Here is a 20,174-nt window from a genome sequence, read left to right on the forward strand (position 1 = left end):
AAAATAAATGGATGTGTTTTCATAGTGTTTTAATCTTTATTTTTTATATCAAATTTATAGGTGAGTAGTACTTATTGTTCGTCACTGAGTAACAAATAAATCAAAGACTGTATAAGACCAACTACACAATTCATATTTTCTTTTTTGAATCATAGCATTAATTGAATCAAGATTTTTCAGTGTGTCCGGTAAACAGTTCAGGTTAGAGTTTAGCAGTGGTCTCTGTCATGATACATGACGACCTGCGACTAACATCTCAACTAACGTTGTTTCTTCAAAATTTCTGCCACCCGCGCCGTTGACACCTGCACGTGTTCCCAAGTGATTCTACAAGCCATTCAACAAAACCAGCTCAAGAAAAGCTTGTAACCAAATACACCATCAGAATCCTTGAAAATGTCCAATTAATTAATCCTTTCAGTCTCAGGTCTAACTATATATTTCTGGTTCACCGTTCACCTGCTGATCAATTTTTTAGGCTAATAGTTTAATTAGCTGCTGCCTTGTAATTTATTAATGTGATCATTAGAGAACAACATTGCATTTCATAATCCATACACATTCAAAACACTAAACCCTTTTTATGATAATTAATGATCAATTCTGACGAAATTGTTGATAAAATACCTCATGCTTGTTGGTCCTACAATTCTGACAAAAATGCCAAGCCCCCCATGACCAAAACTGCCTTTTGGCGCTGCGTTCTGCTGGAGCAGTCAACAATCCAATCGAATATGGAATTCGGAATGTGAATGGAGCGAGTGTTTCACGTATTGTTCTTAATCCCCTTAACTCACTTTTTCCTTTGGATATTCCTGTGCATAGTCCAAATATCACCAGCTTGTTTGTCATTGACTCATTGCACGACTTCCTCTGTTGAGATCATGACCAGTGCAAAATCCACTGGGACTAATGCTAACGCTTTTCAAGCTGTACCCACCATCGGGACCTCTGACGTTTTGGGGAATCCATCCTTGTCTAATCACAGGGATGCAATCTGTGATATATTTCGCAACATAAATTTCCAGCCAAAGCGTTGCCATTCCACGACCAAACTTGCTGATCTGGCTTTGCTCTATGCACTCCAACGCATAACCCGCCATACCTACTGGCACTTGAATATTTGTCTTGGACTTATAGTAATACTATCTTAAAACTAAACTAGGACAGATGGTCCTAACACGACAAGAGAAGATCATCCTAGCACCACAAATTGGTTAAGTGTGATGAATAGAGTACTTTTTGTAATCGGAGCCCATAATTTTCCAATCACTTTGGGTTGTAATTTCTTATTTATTGAATAGAGTATTTTATGGTGTTTCCAATTTATTGATTTTAGTACTTTATTTAAACTAAGAGTATATTTATTTAATTTGGTAATTTATTTATACTAATAGAATCTTTATTGAAAAGACATTTAAACACACCAAATAAAATTACATAAACATACCAAATAATAAAAAACTCACTAAATGAACTAAAAAAACACACCAAATAAAATTAAATAAACACACCAAATAAAATTAAATAAACACACCTAAAAAAAACAAACACACTAAATGAACTTAAGTATCTTTAGCTTGTTTCAATTCCCACTAGTGCTCTATCAAATCAATTTGCCAGGCATTGTGCATATATGGCCTTTAAAGTGCAGTATATCGTTGAATGATCAATTCATTGTAACGTCTATCCCTTTCTAATGGCTCATGTTGCACGGGTTATTCGGTGGCATCATGAGCACAATATATACGTGTTCTTGAATTGTTCATCGTGTCTGGCTCATATTTATCAACAGCATCATAATCGTACTCATCTTCCACAATCATGTTGTGAAGAATGATACACATCATCATGATAGATCGAAGCGACTCTACATCAAACAATCTGGCAGCACCCCTGACGATCGCCCAGCGAGCTTGGAGGATACCAAAACAACGCTTCACATCCTTCTTGCACCCCTCTTAACAGCTTGCAAAGTGTTTTTCCTTTGCACTTTGCGGACGTGGCACTGTTTTGACAAATGTTGACCACCTTGGGTAAATGTCGTCTGCTAGGTAGTATGGCCCATCGTACATACGTCCGTTGACGCAGTACGTGACTTTTGGTGCCTTTTCTTGCAGGACATCGTTGAAGACTAGGGATTGGGTAAGGACGTTGAGGTCATGTTGAGCTCCTTGAATCCCGAAAAAGGCGTGCCAAATCCATGTATCAAAAGATGCCACCGCCTCTAAAATGATACTTTTTGCTCATTTTTTGTCCCCATAAGCGCCTTGCCATGCACTTGGACAGTTTTTCCACATCCAGTGCATATAATCGATGCTTCCAATCATCCCAGGAAAACCTCGCATCTAGTCCTTCTTCAGAAGCCTTTGCAAGTCCATGTCAGTAGGTTTCCGGAGGTACTCTACGGTGTAGATAGATTCGATTGCTTCGTAAAACCTCATCAGAGACAAAAGAATGGTTGATTTCCCCATGCTTATTATCTCATCCAATTGGTCTATAGATGCTCCATATGCAAGCATCCGTAAGGCAGTAGTAATTTTTTGCTGAGGAAGGAGACCCATAGCACCAAAAGCATCATTTTTTTTGCACAAAATAAGAATCATGGTTTCAAACAGCAATCATGATTTTTTTTGAACAAATGTCGTTCCATTCTAAAACAACGTCTAAAGTATGTATCAGGGAATGCACTATTACAGACAAAATAATCGTCCAAGAGTTTCGTACCTCATCGTTGCCTGCTTCTATCAAGGTTTCCAGAACGGATGGCCTTGCAGATCTGACCCACAGCTTGGATGACTCGACAGGAATGTGATGTTCTGCCCATTCTTGCTTCGTCATCTCTCCTTCTACGCTCCTCATCATCTTCCCTCTCATTTTGGGCCACCGCGAGATTGAACATTCCTTCTGCTACTTTTGTAAGCTTTTTAGGAAATGATTCTAGTTGAGATATATGGTTAATACAAATTTTATCAAGATAGCCAAACTCCACTAGTAAAGCTGGGGTAACTTCTACCACATTATGTTTTTTCTCATGCTCATAACTGAAATGCCATGGTCTAAAATCTCTCATGTTAATCCTGACCACAGCTACACTAATCTCTGGTTTACAAATACAATTCTCTGTACTATCACAGAGACATGGTGGATACATCTTTGTAACAATATCCATCCTTGATTTTGGATCAAAGATGGACTGATACAAAGCACTTTGTAATTGTAATTGTAACTTTTTCATGGACTGTGATGCTCTGCTCATGATCTCATTTTGCATATCTGATGGCATTATTCTTAATTTTGCTTTTGAAATTTCTTCTAATATGATATTATTTATTATTACGTCTAAAGATATGTTTATAAGAAAACTTTCATATTTTTCTTGTTTTTTCTTTGTCACTGAGATGCTGATGCTGCTCCATTTCAATGTCTTCTTCTAAAAGCTCAATCTTAATCTCTTTTATAAGCTCATTAGCCTCCTGTTCTATGGGTTCAATAACCTCTTTTTCTTTATTATTATGCTGATTAGTTTACAAACCTATTTTCAACTCTCTTTTCAGGATGTCACTTGCATTCTACTGCATTATAAGAGATTGGAGTTCTTGGTTCATTTTGGTAAACTTACCAAATAATGACTCATGGTCTCTAGAAATGGTTTGAAGTTTGTGCTCAAGAAAATGAATATGTTGCTGGCTTTGATGGAAATTAAAATTAAAGTTATCAAACTCTTGCTTTAAGGCTCTAATTAATTTTTCATGACCTAACCTCATGCTTGGCTGTTTGATTTGGATATTCCAAAAAATTATCTAAGAGAACTTGTTGCCTATCAGAGAGTCATGGTACTCTTGGCCTATATTTCAGAGTTGGATTTCTGATTCCTTCAACAATATTGCCATTAAAGTTGAAAGTGGATACTGGTGGTGATGCTGGTCTGCTTATGCTATTTTGGAATCCACTGAATGGTGGAGGTTGATGGTGCATCAGTATGCTACTGAAGGGTGTCTTCTGCCTTGTGGGCTTGTGCTATTTGATGGTGATGGTCCACGATATTCCATTCCTGTTCAACAAATTAATCTTGATAGGATATCAGCTAATGTATTGTCATTACCTTTTATATGTTCAAAAATTGGTTTAAAACCACTTCCTGTAATTGAATCAACAAAATTAACCCATCTTTGGGCTGCTTTTTTATTAGCATGTATCTTATTATAATGAGAAACTATATTTTGACAATCCGTTCTAATCGTAAATATTTCATTATGTAAAAATAAAGAAAATGTTTTAAGTGAGTTAATTATTCCTAAAATTTCTAAATCTGTTGATGGTAATCTTGATTGTACATCACTAAATTTTCCTGATGAATATCTACAAACTTATTCGTCAGACTTTGGTGACTCCTTATGCTTTTTCTGGTGTAGTATACTTGCACATCTTAATGATGAAGCATCTGTTTCAACTATTTTGTAACTATCATCTAATGGTAATGTCAATGACTTAAATTGAGTAATTTCTTCCCTTATATTTTGAACTAATTTAACATCTTCACTATTAAAATATTTTTGTCCTGTTTTGCTAGTTTTACTATGTAATACTGCTATTTTTCTTCCTAAATCAGAAATAAAATTTCTTGCATTATTTAACAGTCCTAAAAATGCTTGTAACTGTTTTTTATCTTCTAACTTATCTGAAATTTCTAAGACCTTTTTAGCTATATGATCTTGTAATTGTATTGTACCTGACTTAATATACATTCCTAAAAATTCTATATCTTGCTTTTCTAATGCTATTTTATTTTTGCTAATCACTATTCTATTATTGATAAATTCTTGTAAAACTATCTCCAAGTGTTTTCTATATTCATTTCTATTTTTACTGACACACCCTGACCTAAATCAGGGCATACTCAGGGCATACTGACCGTCACGTGGAAGTGACGTAACCATATGCACTGTGCGGAAGCAATATTAATAAGGAGAATACGAATGAATAAAAACCAAATCACTAACATACTAGCTAAGATAGAGTGCTGGTGCGAGAATAAGTGTGAAACACACAATCAGAGCATAAGTAGCCTAAGTGCAGTCGACCAGAACAAATACTAATTATACAACACCCAAGGGTGAATCCTACACTTATGGTGAACTATCACAACCTTCGCCGATATCCTCGTGAACCACCAACAACAGCTTCTAACTAAAACCTGGAGGGGCGAAAACAGAAAGCGTGAGTAGGCAAAAACAAAGGTTTTCAAAACCATTTCGTTTCTCAAAAGTTCTAACCCCTCGCCGTAAAACCTGTATATTTTCCCAGAAAATAAAATATATATATAGATATACATATCTCAAAATCATGATCAGATAACGATATGTAAAAATATCTATGCCACTAACTCATAACCATGCTCATAGCATATATTCATAAGTATGCCACTAAGTATGTCATGCCAATATCTCATAATCATCAAATGAGTACTCAGGTGAAATAATCTCAAGATAAACAACATATAAGCCGGATCCACCTCAAGTGGCATGTACGGCTGAATCTATAACTCATAACCAATCTTAATCGTATCAAATCATATGATATCGTGCACACGAGTCGGAACCACCTATAGTGGTTTGTACGACAAGACTGGGTGTAAAATAAATATGCTTAAGTGCTACGATCACGTGAAGACTGTGCGCTAATCGCAGGTTACCTACGAGTCGGAACCACCTATAGTGGTCTGGTGACAAGCCTGTGCACCTAACTTGGATCCAAGGTGAGCATATGGTGCGGGAGGTGAACATCACGTGAAGGACTATGCCCTATCTCTGGGCAGGAGCATTAACACCGGGGTACAGGTTTATGAGCTCTCAACACATCTCACATAATCATAAATTCACAACAATCATCTATAACTCACCTGGTACTTACCTGTGCGTCCGCAACACCAATTCACATTTATGCATGCATACCAATTCAATATATAAATATAAATCACTAGGCATGGCATTTCAAATCATACTTTCATTTAAACTGATTTTCTAGGAAAAATCTCAAATATATAGGTATATACGGAAAACAAAAGCCCACTCACTGGTATGTCGAAGGGTCGTAGCCCCCGTGCCTCGATTGATGTCGCTCGTCCTCAGGATAGGTGTCACATATATGTGAAACAACTATATAAACGTCAATTAAGCCACATAGACAAAACTAGCTAATAACTTCTCATACCATGCTCAAATGGGGTGTTTGAATATATCAACATGATCTACACAACCTCATTAACATCCCCATATTTTTAAAATAATTTTCTGACCACGCACGCGCTGGCCAAGGCACTGCCAGACGCGTCCCCACGTGCGGCCAACCCTAACGGAACAGTTAACGGCGTTAGGAATATTCCATTAAAACCTTAACAGAGTTTAACGGCATTACCTGATGCCGTCAGGAATATTCCGTCAACTCTGACGGAATATTCTCCTTTTTTCTCCCGTCGTCCTTACCGGTCGCCGCCGTCCGTCGCCGTTTATGTCGCCGGAAACTGGAAAAATCTTTAAAACTTCATATCTTCTTCATTTTTTAACCAAATTCCATGAAATTTGTACCAAAATGAAGCTTACAATGAGTAGAACAAAACCTTACCCTTTTCAGGCCTTGAAATCCATGGGATCTCGCTGAAGGAAGCTCAATAATTCCGGCCAAATTTCAAACTCGTCGATCTCAACTTCCCGATGTCCAAATCACTTGGTTTTTCTTCTCTGAGCTTCGTGAAGATGTTCTAAAGCTCCCTATAAGCTTGAAATCTTCTGAAACCTTCACATTTACTTGTGCATGAACAGTACCTCAAAACTGAGTAACTCGGTTTCGAAGGTTTCACGACCAGAAAATGGTATAGATGAACTCAGAAGTTAAAGAGGAACTCGAATATTACCTTGTTGACATCGATCCGTGCGTGAATGGTTGAGTTTGGTGTTCGTCTGTATGACTTGTACGGAAATAGATTAAGGTTCGAGAGAGATGAGAGAGAGAGCATGGAAGTGATGTTTGGGTATGTGTGGTCTTCACTTGATCACCATCCAACCCCACTTTAGGTCCTTTAGTTACCAAAACTTAGGGAAATATTTTGAATTGATCCAAAATAATAGGATTTGTACACTTAGTCCACAACCAAAACCAGTAGTCACCACACACCACAAAACTCTCAAGGGTAATTTAGACAATTCGCACCGTCGAAAATAATAATCCGAGATGGGCTGTGACATTTACTATGTACTAAAATATCATCTACATAAACACTACAAAAATTATCATATTTCTTGAAAATTTGATCCATCTTTCTTTGAAAGATTGATGGAGCATTTTTAAGTCCAAATAACAAACCACTCAAAATGTCCTTCTGGACAAGTAAAAGTCATCCACCCAATTGATTCTTCTGCTAATCGTATTTGCCAAAATCCTGATTTACAATCAAATTTACTAAAATATTTACTCTCTTGAATTTTATTTATAAGCTCATCCTTATTTGGTAACTTATAGCTATCTTCATATGTATTATCATTTAATCTCTTGTAATTATAAACTATTATAGTCTTGCCTCTCTTTAGCTCTGAATGTTTTCTTACTATGAATGATGTTGATCTATATCTAGACTTAGAGGGTCTAATTACTTTTAAATTTAACAACTCTTTTGTTTGTTGCTCAAACTCATGTTTATCTATTAAACTACAAGGCATATCAGATGTCGTAATGGTTAAATCTGGATTAATTATATCTAATTTTGCTAATATTTTATTTTTATTCCAATGTAATTGTGGGTCTTCTCCTATAATCCTAGTTTGTTATGCTAATTGTAATAATTCTTCCAAACTCTTTGGTATATCTAACTGTAATATTTATATACGGTTTCTTTCTTCTAATATCGGATATTCATGTTCAAATATTTTTTCATCAAACTCTTCTATACTATTATGCTCATCATTTTCTTTCGAGTTTTCTAGATAATAACTATTTTGGCCACTAGACTTTTCTATACTTATGTTTTTATATGCTTCTACCATATTACTTTGATCAGTTATTGTAATACCTCTTTTGAAAAATGCTATGCTAGGATTCATAAATGAAAAACCTTGCACAATTTTCAAAAAGTTTAATCATAAAATAAATGGGTATGATCTTACTGGTGAAACAAATGTTAGTGGTAAATTAAATTGTTGTTTTTCTACTTTAATAGACTCATTATTAATGCAATGTGTTAAAAAAACTGGTCTTTCATCCAATTGTGTTATTCTCACTGGTTTTATTAATTTCTGCCTATATTTTTCTGGTACTAACTCTTCTCTTATGACACTCTTTGTACTCCCTGTATCTATCATAGCTGTCGTTTGTATTTTATGTTCTTTTGCTAACTCTATTTCACAATTTATGGTAATTAAAGAACTAATTTTTGGCTTTTCTATACTATAAACAATATTTCATAATATTTCAGTATTTTATTGTGATTCTGCTGAATTAATTTCTAATAACTTATTATTATAACACTTTTCGCACAATATTGAATATGTATTATAATATTTATTTGCAACTAATTTACTACACTTATGACATTTTTATGGTCAACCTAAATTAATGTATTTATACTCTTCTTCATGTTGTTCTTCTATAAATACACATATATACTCTTCTAAATCACTATTTGAGCTGCTTGAATCTTCCGAGTCTAAATCTATCATATTTATACTTTCAATACTATAAATACTCTCATTATCACTTAAACACTTAAATTATCTAAACTATATATTGACTGTATATCTTCATCTTCTTCTAATTTAAACAACTCTATTAAATGTACTTTTTCTCTCAGCCGTTTTCCTAATTTAGGACATTTTGGTCTAATATGTCCAACTTCTCCACATGAATAACATTTACAAGTACTCTTATCTTTTGCTACTTTATATTTTCTAATCCAAGGTCTACCACTTCTTTTCCTAAATTGTTTTGGAATATATTTTCTCTTCTTATATGTTTTTGAATGTCTTATGCTGAAATTCTTATGCTGTTTGTATGGTTTATATGATTTATATTTCTTTTTATATATTTTCTTATGCTTATTCTTCTTATGACAACTATATTGTTGTGTTAAATATATATTTTTACAGCTCATGTAAAATTGCTTCCTAATTTGTCTTTTAGCTTTTATTTGACTACATTCTTATCTAAGTATGTCATATACATGTTGAATTCTAGGTCCTATTGCGATATCATTTTTCTTTGGATGCTTTTGCCATTTATTCCAAATCTCTTCTCCTATTGGTCCTTATATTTTTGTCATATAAGTATCTAATAAATTATTATCACTAATTCTACATGTTCTTCCTAAATATTTAAAGAAATCTGTTGTATACTCAGCTATATACTGTAAATCACAAATTTGTAACTGTTCTAAATTTCTAATTGTTCTTATTTGTTCTTGTTCGCTTCTACCATCTAACATATTATGATCTAGTAATTCTTGCTTAACTAAAGTAACAAAACCATCAATATTAAAATATGTTTTAGCTGCCTGATGCTGTTCTGGATTTTGAACTTTCCATGACTGAAACAATAAAAAACTAGACTATCTAAAGTATGCTCAAGGTAATCTAACATATTTTGTGAATTACTAAAATCTAACATTAATGCTGCATGTACGCAACATTTTTCCCATCTCTCAATCGTTCTTTCCTAATCTTGTGGATCTACATTGTCTAGGTTTAATATATTACCAGCTATATTAATTTGTTCTAACCCTCTCAAATATGGAATCCTATTTTTTCTAGGTTTTATCATGCTTTCTTCTATGTGGTCTACTCGTGCTCCTTCATTATGGTGTTCATTTGTTGGTCTCAAAAATTGTTAATCAGTTCTACTTGAGTGTCTTGGATTTTCTACTCCTGATATATTGGATTACATTCTTCTTTCAATTCTAATAAATTATTATATTCTTTTGGTCCTAAAATATGTTCTACTCCTATTTCTAAAATTAATTTTTTCATTTCTTCGTCTGAAATTCTATGTAGTCCTAAATCATATGTCTTATATTTTTCTAAGTATTGTTCTTCATCTAAATGATCAATATCTTCTATAAGCTTATCTACAATGTGATCAAAATTTTGCTCAACTAAGTTAATATCTAAATTATCAGAAGCCATATGAATAATCTCATTTTCGATCTCACTCTCATCCTCTTCTATTTTTTTCTAATTGCTTATAATTACTAAACCTAATTGTTGCGTTACCTGTACTAGTTTCGTATATTTGTACTTTATCTAGTTGTTTATTTCTTGTTACTTGTAAATTAGGTAATATCCACTGAGTTCCTTCTAAAAAGCTATTATCTACGGCTTTTGCTTCTATCATATTTACATGTTTACTACCAAATGTTTAGACTAAATTTTGAAATTCTAAATTAAACTTACGATTATATTTATCAGACACTTTACCAATATACATTAGGCTAATACACAAATTTTTATACTCTCCTTTCATATTATAATTTTTTGTTCTTATGCTCACTTTAATATATTTACTAAATTCATTTATTGTCATAATATAATTAGGAATACAACCTATGACTGCTAAATTTGAACTTAAGTCTACTTCAGCTGTTGCTATTGCTGCTTGTTGGTGATTATCCTATCTATCGTTACATATATATATATATACATACATACTAAAGCTTTTGTGCCTACTTGTGCTCTGGTTAATCCTGCTATTCCGATTAATATTGTTCCTATGTGAATCTGACTAAAATGTGATTTTCTCAAATGAGTAACTGCTTCTTTACTGATTAAATTAAGTGTAACTTCATTATCAATACAACTAACTTCAAGTTGACTAATGCTACTTACAATTCTGCTTCTATTTTCAAATAAACCTAATTGATATAAATTATATTTATTTTTCTATGTTCTTTCAAAACCTCTTCGAATGAATTCTTGTGCTTCTTCTTCATTTGGATAAATATCTTCAGCTCTAACTACTTCTTTTCCTTTTCTCCTAATGAGTTCCATTTTCTGTTATCAAAAGGATTTATCTTAGGTCTTCTTATATGATTATTTGTGCTTAAAGTTAAATTTTCTAATTTTTCTAACAAAGATGATGGAAGTGATGAAGATGCGTTATGTAAAACTTGGTTTATTTCTGCTATTTGTTCTTCAACTTGATCTAATTTCTCAGCCAAACTTAAAACTAATTGAATAATTAAATTATTTTGCCTAATGAGAATATTACTACTAGCTACTTGTATTGAAAAATTTGTTAAACCTACTAGTTCTTTATCTAGCTTACTAATTTCTTTCAAAGCTTGGATATATTTTCTGCTAGTTCTAGAATTGGTCATTAAACTAATAACTTATCTATTTTATTATGCAACTTATCTACTTGTTCACTTAACCCCCTTGGCACTAATTGAATTTTTTGAACTTCTAATTTTAACTGCTCGACTGTCTCTAATGATCTAAGTTCTACTTGCTTAGGCTTACTATCTATGAGGTCAACAAGTTCTTTTATTTCTCTTTTGCTAGGAAACCTTTGAATATTTTTATTATTATCTTCTAACTGGGATGTAATATAATCTAAATTTTGTCTAATTATTTTTATGGAATTTTTCTGAAAATGCTGTAACAACTGGTTTAACAAATGATTATGCTTATTATTTTCTAATTTTATATTTTCTGCTTGACTAATAATAAGATCTACAATACTATTGGCTTGTGGGTTTTCTTCACTATGCAAAATATGATTATGCTTTCTTAATGAAAAATAACAAACTAAACTATTTTGGTCTAAGGTTATTTTTCTTTTTTGAGGTTCGCTAATTTCTAAATTAAGGTAATCTATCATATACTACAGTCTACCTTTCTCTAAAGTTACTGCTAACTGGTTTCTTAGAAACTCTATTTCTTCTCTCAAGTTCTCTAAAGTTTGATTTGTTGCTCTTTTTGCTTCTAAAACTTTATGCTGTACTTCTGTGTTATTATATTTACTAATAAATGAAGGATGTTCAAGATAATCAAGATAAAACTGCTACTTCTTCAAAGTCTTGCTACTTCTTTTGGATATATATGCTAATCTTCTCTTTATGCTAGTTATAGTTGGGTGTCTGGGACAATAAATATTTGGTGGTTGTGGTTGACAAGGTCTACAGGGACAATAATATATGTTGTTCATACAAAATAAACAAATGTGATATCAGTTGTATTAATGACTTCCGTCCTCAAGGTACTTTACTATTATAATTATACTATTAAAATGCTAAATTTGGCTCTGATACCAGATTCGTACAACAATCCCGGTTAAATAGTCGGATGACCATTATAATAACTAGACATAAAACCTTGCACATGGAACTCGACATGTTTCAGCATGATGACCATTCACAGTACAAGTATAACGCCTTAACGACTAAACTCAGAGGTACGAAGAACTGAGAGGTACCCTGGTTAATGTTCAGTTATTTGTATGGCAAACATTCAACTATAACAGAGTGCTCGAACAAAGTATGATTGTCAGTTTAGCATGTTAATAATATAACCACAATAGTGTTTCCTTATTTTGGACTAGAAGTCTATTTAAACAAACACACTAAAGAAAGAAAAGAAAATTTACTTAAGACCTGGAGATTGCTTGAAACTGTACACTTGAACTTTTATTGATATTGTTTGGACCCAAAATCACACCATCGGCCCGAGTCATCGAGGCCGTTGAGTAAGCATACTTCCACACCGTCGATGAAAAGTGAAGATAATTTTATTAATATTAAAAGATAACATTATGATTTTTATCATAATTATCTTTTAATAATCTCATTATCTTGACATTTTCTTATGAAAATAGTATATCTCCAAGCTAGGAAACAGGCGGCATAATTCAGGTTGATGTGGATGTTTGGCGTATGGATGTGTGGTTTGGATCAGGATATGCCCGGCATCAGATAATGAAGCATGCAGAAAAGGATGATATTATGACGTCACTTGGAAACTACTAATGATATTGGGTTCTGAAAAGATTATTATCCATTTAAAATATGGTGATAATTAAAAATGAATTTAATATTCATGTGGTCAGGATGCATGCAACAATACAAGGAAGAAAATGGTGACTTTGCATGATGATGATAAGACAAGCCTAGAGAAGCTAGGTTTTTGGTGGCAGTGTTATGATGACATATGAAACCTAGGTAGGCTAGGGCTTTTTGCATGGTGATGCCACGTATCAAATGGGTTTAAAGGTTTCTGATGGAGGTATTATTATGAGATCAGAAGTCTAAGTGGTCTAGGCTTCTGATGTGATAATCAGATTTTATTTAGTGAGTTAGAGTTGCAGTCAGACTCTACACAATTATCTAGATGTGCCAAGCAAGTACATCAGTTCTATAAATACAGATGCAATGGCAACGGAAAAGGTCCCCCCTCCAATTCAACACACAAACTGCCTTGCGTAAACCCTCGCTCTACGCGAAACCTCTCAACAACCTTGAGATTTTTATTTTCCTTTTCCGTCGACACATCTTCAGTTTGGATAAACAGCACTGTAAAGGCAACTGGCAACATCTTCACTTTGGATAAACAACACTGGAGCGGTAGAATCAGCCGATCGCAGAGCACCTTCAGTTTGGATAAACAGCACTACGTTGAGGCCTACTGGTTATCTATCCAAGTCTCAATCGAGAAGGATTTTCGAATCCTTATTGGCAGAGGTCATCTCATTAGCCTTCTCGGCGAAGTGAGGTGTTACAGGTTACTACATTCGGCACATTGAAAGCTGAATTTGATATTGAACTTCGCAGAACTAACAGCCTTATCTTCAGGCTCTAGAACGCGAAGGCCGAGACGTGTTCCTTCCTCGGCCGCAATCACAAGATCAAGAAGTCAACAGCGTGTCCAACGTGACATTAACACAATTTACTCCCTGGCCAAGCTCGATCGTCGAGTTGGCACGCCCCGCACACAACCGAATGACGTAGTTAGCTCATAGATTACTCGGCATGCGTGCCACGTAGGCTTGGTAGTTTTTAGGGTCAACAGATATATAAAATGTTTACAAAGATAATTGTTTACAAGAAAGTGTTTACAAGGATGCTATGAAGGCTACGGATGTTTGGAGATGGTGTGAGTATATGGTGAGAGTAGAGTGTGCAGGTGTTGAGATGCTGAGGTGTGTTTATACAATGAAGGAAACTTTTCTTATATAGATTGAGTGAGAATATTCTCCTCTTTAAAAAATTAAAATCTTTACAGATGTATGGTATGGACATCTCCTTAGTACTTATCATCTTCTACTATTGCTGAAATTGTCAGCACTGTTTCTGAAACGTGATATGACTTATTTGTCTTGTTTTTGCTTTGCATGTGAACTTGCTTGTCTTCTTTTGCTTTGTCTTGATAAATGCATGTGAGCTTGTTGCATGACTATCCCTTGGAGTCAGTGGCGGAGCCAGGAATTTAAGATAATGGGGTCAAAAAATAACTTTCAAAAATCGATCATACTTTCATTCATAATTGTCCACGACGTGTTCTCATATTTTGGAAACGTCGTATTACAACATCATTACTAATAGAATCATATACATCTTTCTCAATGTACACAACCAAACTATCATTCAACCATTGATCACCCATCCTATTACGATGTGGATTCTTCACAATTTTCATCACCGAAAAAGCTCTTTCAACTGAAGCAGTCGCAATAGGTAAAATCAATGCTAATTTCACTAGCAAGTACACCGGGGGATACTGTCTATCCCTCTTTGTCTCCACCAACTTTTGTGCAAGGTTATTAATTCCTTTCAAAGTAGAAAATTCATTATGCAAACGCATATCAAATATATAATTCTTCAGTTCATCTTCAAGAAGTGTGAGCTCCATATCAGAAAAATCATTTGGATAAAATTTAGCAAGTCGAACTAACTTTTCAATATCAAAAGCTGAGAATGAGTCATCTGGGGTTAAGCATGCAACACAAAGAAGCAACTCTGTACTTGTCTCATTAAAACGATTCTTCAACTCTTGAAGTTGCTTATCAATAACATCAATAAAAAGATCAACACGGTAGTGATGAAGGTTTGTCAATTTTTCAACTCTACGTCGTGACCTCCCTCGAGCTACAAAGATGTCATTCATATCAGGAATATCAATATCATGCTTGCCACAAAAAGAAGAAACTTTATCAAGCCAAGCATCCCATCCATTATCCCTCATCGCTTGTAGTTGTTGCTTACATGCTTTTGACTAAAGCCATAGCACTCACTATATCGAGATCTTTCTTTTGCAATGCATGTGACAACACATTTGTGATTCCCAATATTTCTTTCATCAAAAAGAGACTAGAGACAAAATCAAAAGATTGCAAAAGATTCAACAAAATATCCGCTTCACCTTTTTGATCAAGACTTACACCATCATCTACAATCATCTCAAGCACCTCAATTACAGAAGAAAACATATTAACCAAGCTTACCAAGGTACCATAGTGTGAGCCCCAACGTGTATCACTTGCACGTTTAAGACTAGTTTCTTGGTTCAAGCCTTGCCCACTTGGAAGCTCATAATCTTGAATAGCTTCCATAACTTTGGTTTGTTGTCTTTCTCTAACCATGTCTCGACGTTTACATGATGCTCCGACAATAGTAACGACATTATTAACCAAGCAAAAAAAAGAGCCAATTTGAATATGATTTTTCGCCACAGCTACAAGAGCAAGTTGAAGTTGATGTGCAAAGCAATGAATATAAAATGCACTTTCATTTTCTTTCAAAATAAGTGTCTTAAGGCCATTAAACTCACCTCGCATATTGCTAGCCCCATCATAACCTTGTCCATGCAATCTAGATATGCTTAATCCGTTTATAGAGAAGAATTGATCAATTGCCTCTTTAAGTGAAATAGCAGTGGTATTAGGAACATGCTTTATGCCCACAAATCTTTCAACTACTTGTCTGTTGGTATTCACATAGCGAAGTACAACTACCATTTGCTCCTTGACTGATATATCACGCGATTCATCAACCAAAACAGAAAAGAAAGCATCATCACCAATATCAAACATGATAGCATTAGTGGTTTCACATGCTGCTGCATGCACAAGATCTTTTTGAATATCAGGTGATGTTAACTTGAGATTTTCAGGAGCATTTTTAAACACCACATCTTTAATACTCTCATTATGATCTGCGATAAACTTCAAAAGCTCAAGAAAATTACCCTTATTGCTTGAATCTTCACTTTCATCATGACCGCAAAAAGCAAGACCTTGTCGCAATAAAAAGCGAATGCAATCAAGTGATGCATTCAAACGAGTGCGATAATCAATACGTGCTTGATCCGACTGCTTGTGAACAATTGTTTGAATATGTTGATTCTGATTCATTAAAGCTTCACAATGAAGTAAAGCTTGGTTGTGAGCACTATTAGGGCCTCCAACATGAACTCGAAGTCGACATTTTTTCTTCCAATTATGAAAACCTTTACTAGTAAAATTGTCATTACCTGCTTGGTCTGGAATCTCTAGCTTGAAGAGATAACAACTTCGACAAAAAACAACATTTTTGGATATGCTATACTCCAACCAAGTAGGAAAGTCATCGAACCATTTCGGATTGAAACGGCGTTGTACTCCTGCAAATGAAGTATATGGAAATTGATGGGTTCGAGGTTGAACCAATTCCCTTTGTAAATAAGCTCTTCGAACCTGATCTCTAATATTTGGATCATATTCTGATATCCGGAGTCGAAGCCCAGGATCTCCTGGAAGATTTGCCAGTATACTTTCTATGTTATTTTCATTTGAACTTTCAGGAATATCCGTTGTAGAGGGTGAGATGTTATCTTCGGTTGATTTTCTCTTAAAATACCTCTCCATAACTGTTTTAAATAAAACCAAAAAGACTTTCAACAACATAATATAACTAAGTTCGGGATTCCCGAAATATTTTGTGTATTTCGGGATTTCCCGAAACCGAACCTGCATTAAAAATTTAAAATCAAAGACTGGTGAATCGATCAAAATTGAAACCCTAACCTTGATTTATCGGAGTCTGATTGTGAAAGGATGGGTGGGTCTTTGAATTCGAGAGGAGAGACAGAAAGAGTCTGATGGGAGAGAGTGAGATGGGAGAGAGTCTCTTCTTCTCGGAACCTCGATCATTTCCATCCGAGAGACACTTTGTCCAAGGAGTGAGTCTTTAGACACATTTCTGCAACTTTCCTTATTTTAATGTTATATAATAATCAAAGTTTGCAATTTGCTTGATTGTAATTTAGACAACACACAACAGTCATGTGCTTTTCTGCACACTTATTTTAGTAATATATAATTGATATTGCAGTTTGCATTTTGATTATTTTAGTAATATATAATTGATATTGCAGTTTGCTTTTCTGCACATTCGCTGGAGCTGCTGCAAAGCTGCTGTTGCAGTGCTATTAAAGGGGTCAAATTTTTATTTAAAGGGACAAATTACAGATCCATTGGGGTCAAGGGAGCCCAATGCCCCTGCATTGGCTCCGCTACTGCTTGGAGTCCCTTTTTGCTTTTATTTTGAACATGCATGTGATTTTTCTGAAATGGTTTTCTTCCACTTCCTTGTCTTCTTTCCCATACCCAATTTGGGTATTATTAAAAAATTTGTCATGATGGTTAAAATGAAACATTTGAGGGTGTTTTGGTTAGTTTTCCACAAAAACAATACTATTAAAAATCATTTCTTTTTCCTTTTTTTTTTCACCTTACCTTGGGTGTGTGTGTGTACATATATATATATTTTAACAAACGATATTATCTACATTAAAAAGGTGGGATATCAATAATGTGATTCTAATTCACATTTAGCGATAATCAAACTTAAGACCTCTCACTTACAAGTAAAAAGGAATACCAATAAACCGTAATACTGACATCTCTTACCTTATGTTTTTATGTCTAAATACCAAGGTTCTAAAAATCACTACGCGCTAGTCGGGCGGCGGGTAGGGGCCTAGTGCCTAGCGGCTAGGCATAGGCGGATTTATGTAAATTTATTATATATCTTGTAAATAAGTGCCTATTTACACCTAAAAAAACTATACTTGTATGGATAATAAAAGAATGATAAAATGCAAAAATAGAACTAGAAGAATCACAAATTATATACATCCAAAAAGTTCAATATTTAAAAAACAGTAAGCATATAATCATAATGAGGAGGATTTGGATGACAGACTAAATTCTTCTTGTTCATGAATCATGATCCTTGTATTGGATTAGACATAGACTAAATTATTCAACCTTGGATTAGACATAGACTAAATTTGTTTTACTATTGGATGAACTTGTAGTAAATCCATCATTTGCAAATTAGGTACACAATTTCTATAAGTATACCACCATGAAACCAAAAAAGAAAAAAGCACACAATTAATAAAAAAATATAAAAAATCCACCTAGGACCGCCTCGGCCCCGCCTAACTCTCCGTCTAGGGCCGCCTAGCTTCTAGTCGATTTTTCCAAACGCCTTGCCCAAAATCGGGGCGGGGCACCACCGCCCAACGCCTAGTGCTAAATACTTCTGTGATTAGGGATGAGCGCGGATTGATTTGGTTTGATTTAGCCTAAGGAGGTGTAGTTAAATTAGAATTTGATAGGATTGGATAGTATTTTAATAGACTTTAAAATCCGGGTTTAGTCACTTAGAATTTTCAAAGACTTTGAAATCATGGTGTAGTCAAATTAGGATTTAAGAGGATTTTAAATAATACATCCAAATCCAAATTTGCTAGGATTTTAATAGGAGATGGATTTTGATGGATTTGAGGTAGAGGTATAAATAACAAGGGAAATTTTAAGAAGACTCTCTCAAAAGTAGGACTCTCCATGGACTATTTGCCACCTCATGTTTTTGACACAATATTTTATAATATTTCCACAAAAATTAATGTTAAATTGTGAGGTGTCAGAAAGTCCATAGAGATTCTCACTTTGAGAAAGTCAATAGAGAGTCTTACTTTGAGAGAGTCTTCTTAACATTTTCCAAATAACAAATAAACAATCCAACCTTCATCCCTAGGATTTCATGACTAATTAGTTTTCTTTCCCTTAAACTTACGTAAACATACACACACAAAAAGGAATAATACTTGCATTCCCTCTCTAGGAATGAACTCGTTCTTCCATTTGCACATAACGTATTTTAGCCATAGAAGTTTCATAATCATAATTGTTCAGTTTTTAATCTTTATTTGAAGATTGTCCTTACAAAAAATTATTCAAATTAGAGATCGTTAAGTCACCCAATTATATCAAATATATCAACGGTGTAGCTACCAAGTAACATATTTATTCTCCCGTTTGCAAATAACATATCTTTGCCATAGAAGTTTCATAACCAGAACCATTCAATTTTTTAATCTTCATTTGAAGATCATCCCTACTAAAAAAAAAAAATCATTCAAATCAGAGATCGTTAGGTCACCCAAATGTATCATCAAATATATCAATGGTGAGCTACTAAGAAACATAATTATGATGAACCGTTCAATTTTTTAAACTTCATGAAGATTTTCCTTACAAAAAATAATTTAAATCAAAGTTCGTTCGGTCACCCAAATGTATCAAATATATTAACGGTGTACCTACCAACATATTCATAATGAACTATTGATTGAACTCATATATTCGATATTATCTGCACTAAGGGGTAGAGAGTGGACTAAACCTCACAATAGGCTAGCCATAACAATTTGATTCAAATTCGGTGGGAATCGAACCTAAGACCTCTACTTATGTGAAGAGCAATATCACTAGATCCAAGAGCATCTACAAAGGAGTTAGCAAAATTTTTCTTTAAAAGTGTACCATGCTATTTTAAAATTTTGTCACTTAAACCCACTCTTCAACAACTCTTAAAATTTTATCTCACTTTAAAATATTAATATTTTAACTTTATTTTATCTTCCGGGGCTCATATTTCATTTTAATTATATTGCAAGACACAATTTGCTAACATGAAAAAGTATTTACAAGGTCAATTGCTAATTCTTTAATTTACTAATTGAGTTGCTACCTCTATTATGGATGCGTTTTTCCTACATGACATAACAGATCTAATTTTGCCACACAACTGCTACCTCCCCGAGCGAGCAATGTTTATGTTAAGTAGTTAGCTACATAACAAGAAATTT

General features: G+C 34.1%; 2 protein-coding genes across 2 annotated transcripts; both read right to left on the minus strand.

Annotated features, from left to right (window-relative positions):
• Positions 1 to 14,513: 14,513 nt before the first annotated feature.
• Positions 14,514 to 15,218, minus strand: LOC139198118 (uncharacterized). Its single transcript, XM_070826382.1, has one exon. It carries the CDS (start codon positions 15,216 to 15,218, stop codon positions 14,514 to 14,516), a length of 705 nt encoding a protein of 234 aa, XP_070682483.1.
• A 16-nt stretch (positions 15,219 to 15,234) lies between these two features.
• On the minus strand, positions 15,235 to 16,878 carry LOC139198119 (uncharacterized). The gene has a single exon (XM_070826383.1). It carries the CDS (start codon positions 16,876 to 16,878, stop codon positions 15,235 to 15,237), a length of 1,644 nt encoding a protein of 547 aa, XP_070682484.1.
• Between the last annotated feature and the right edge of the window lie 3,296 nt (positions 16,879 to 20,174).

This window comes from Malus domestica, chromosome 08 (assembly GCF_042453785.1).
Source record: "Malus domestica chromosome 08, GDT2T_hap1".
In the NCBI taxonomy this organism is placed as follows: Eukaryota; Viridiplantae; Streptophyta; class Magnoliopsida; order Rosales; family Rosaceae; genus Malus; species Malus domestica.

Coding starts and splice junctions, on each gene's coding strand:
- LOC139198118 (XM_070826382.1), bottom strand. CDS start 15,218: ATGAGGGATAATGGATGGGATGCTTGGCTTGATAAAGTTTCTTCTTTT.
- LOC139198119 (XM_070826383.1), bottom strand. CDS start 16,878: ATGGAGAGGTATTTTAAGAGAAAATCAACCGAAGATAACATCTCACCC.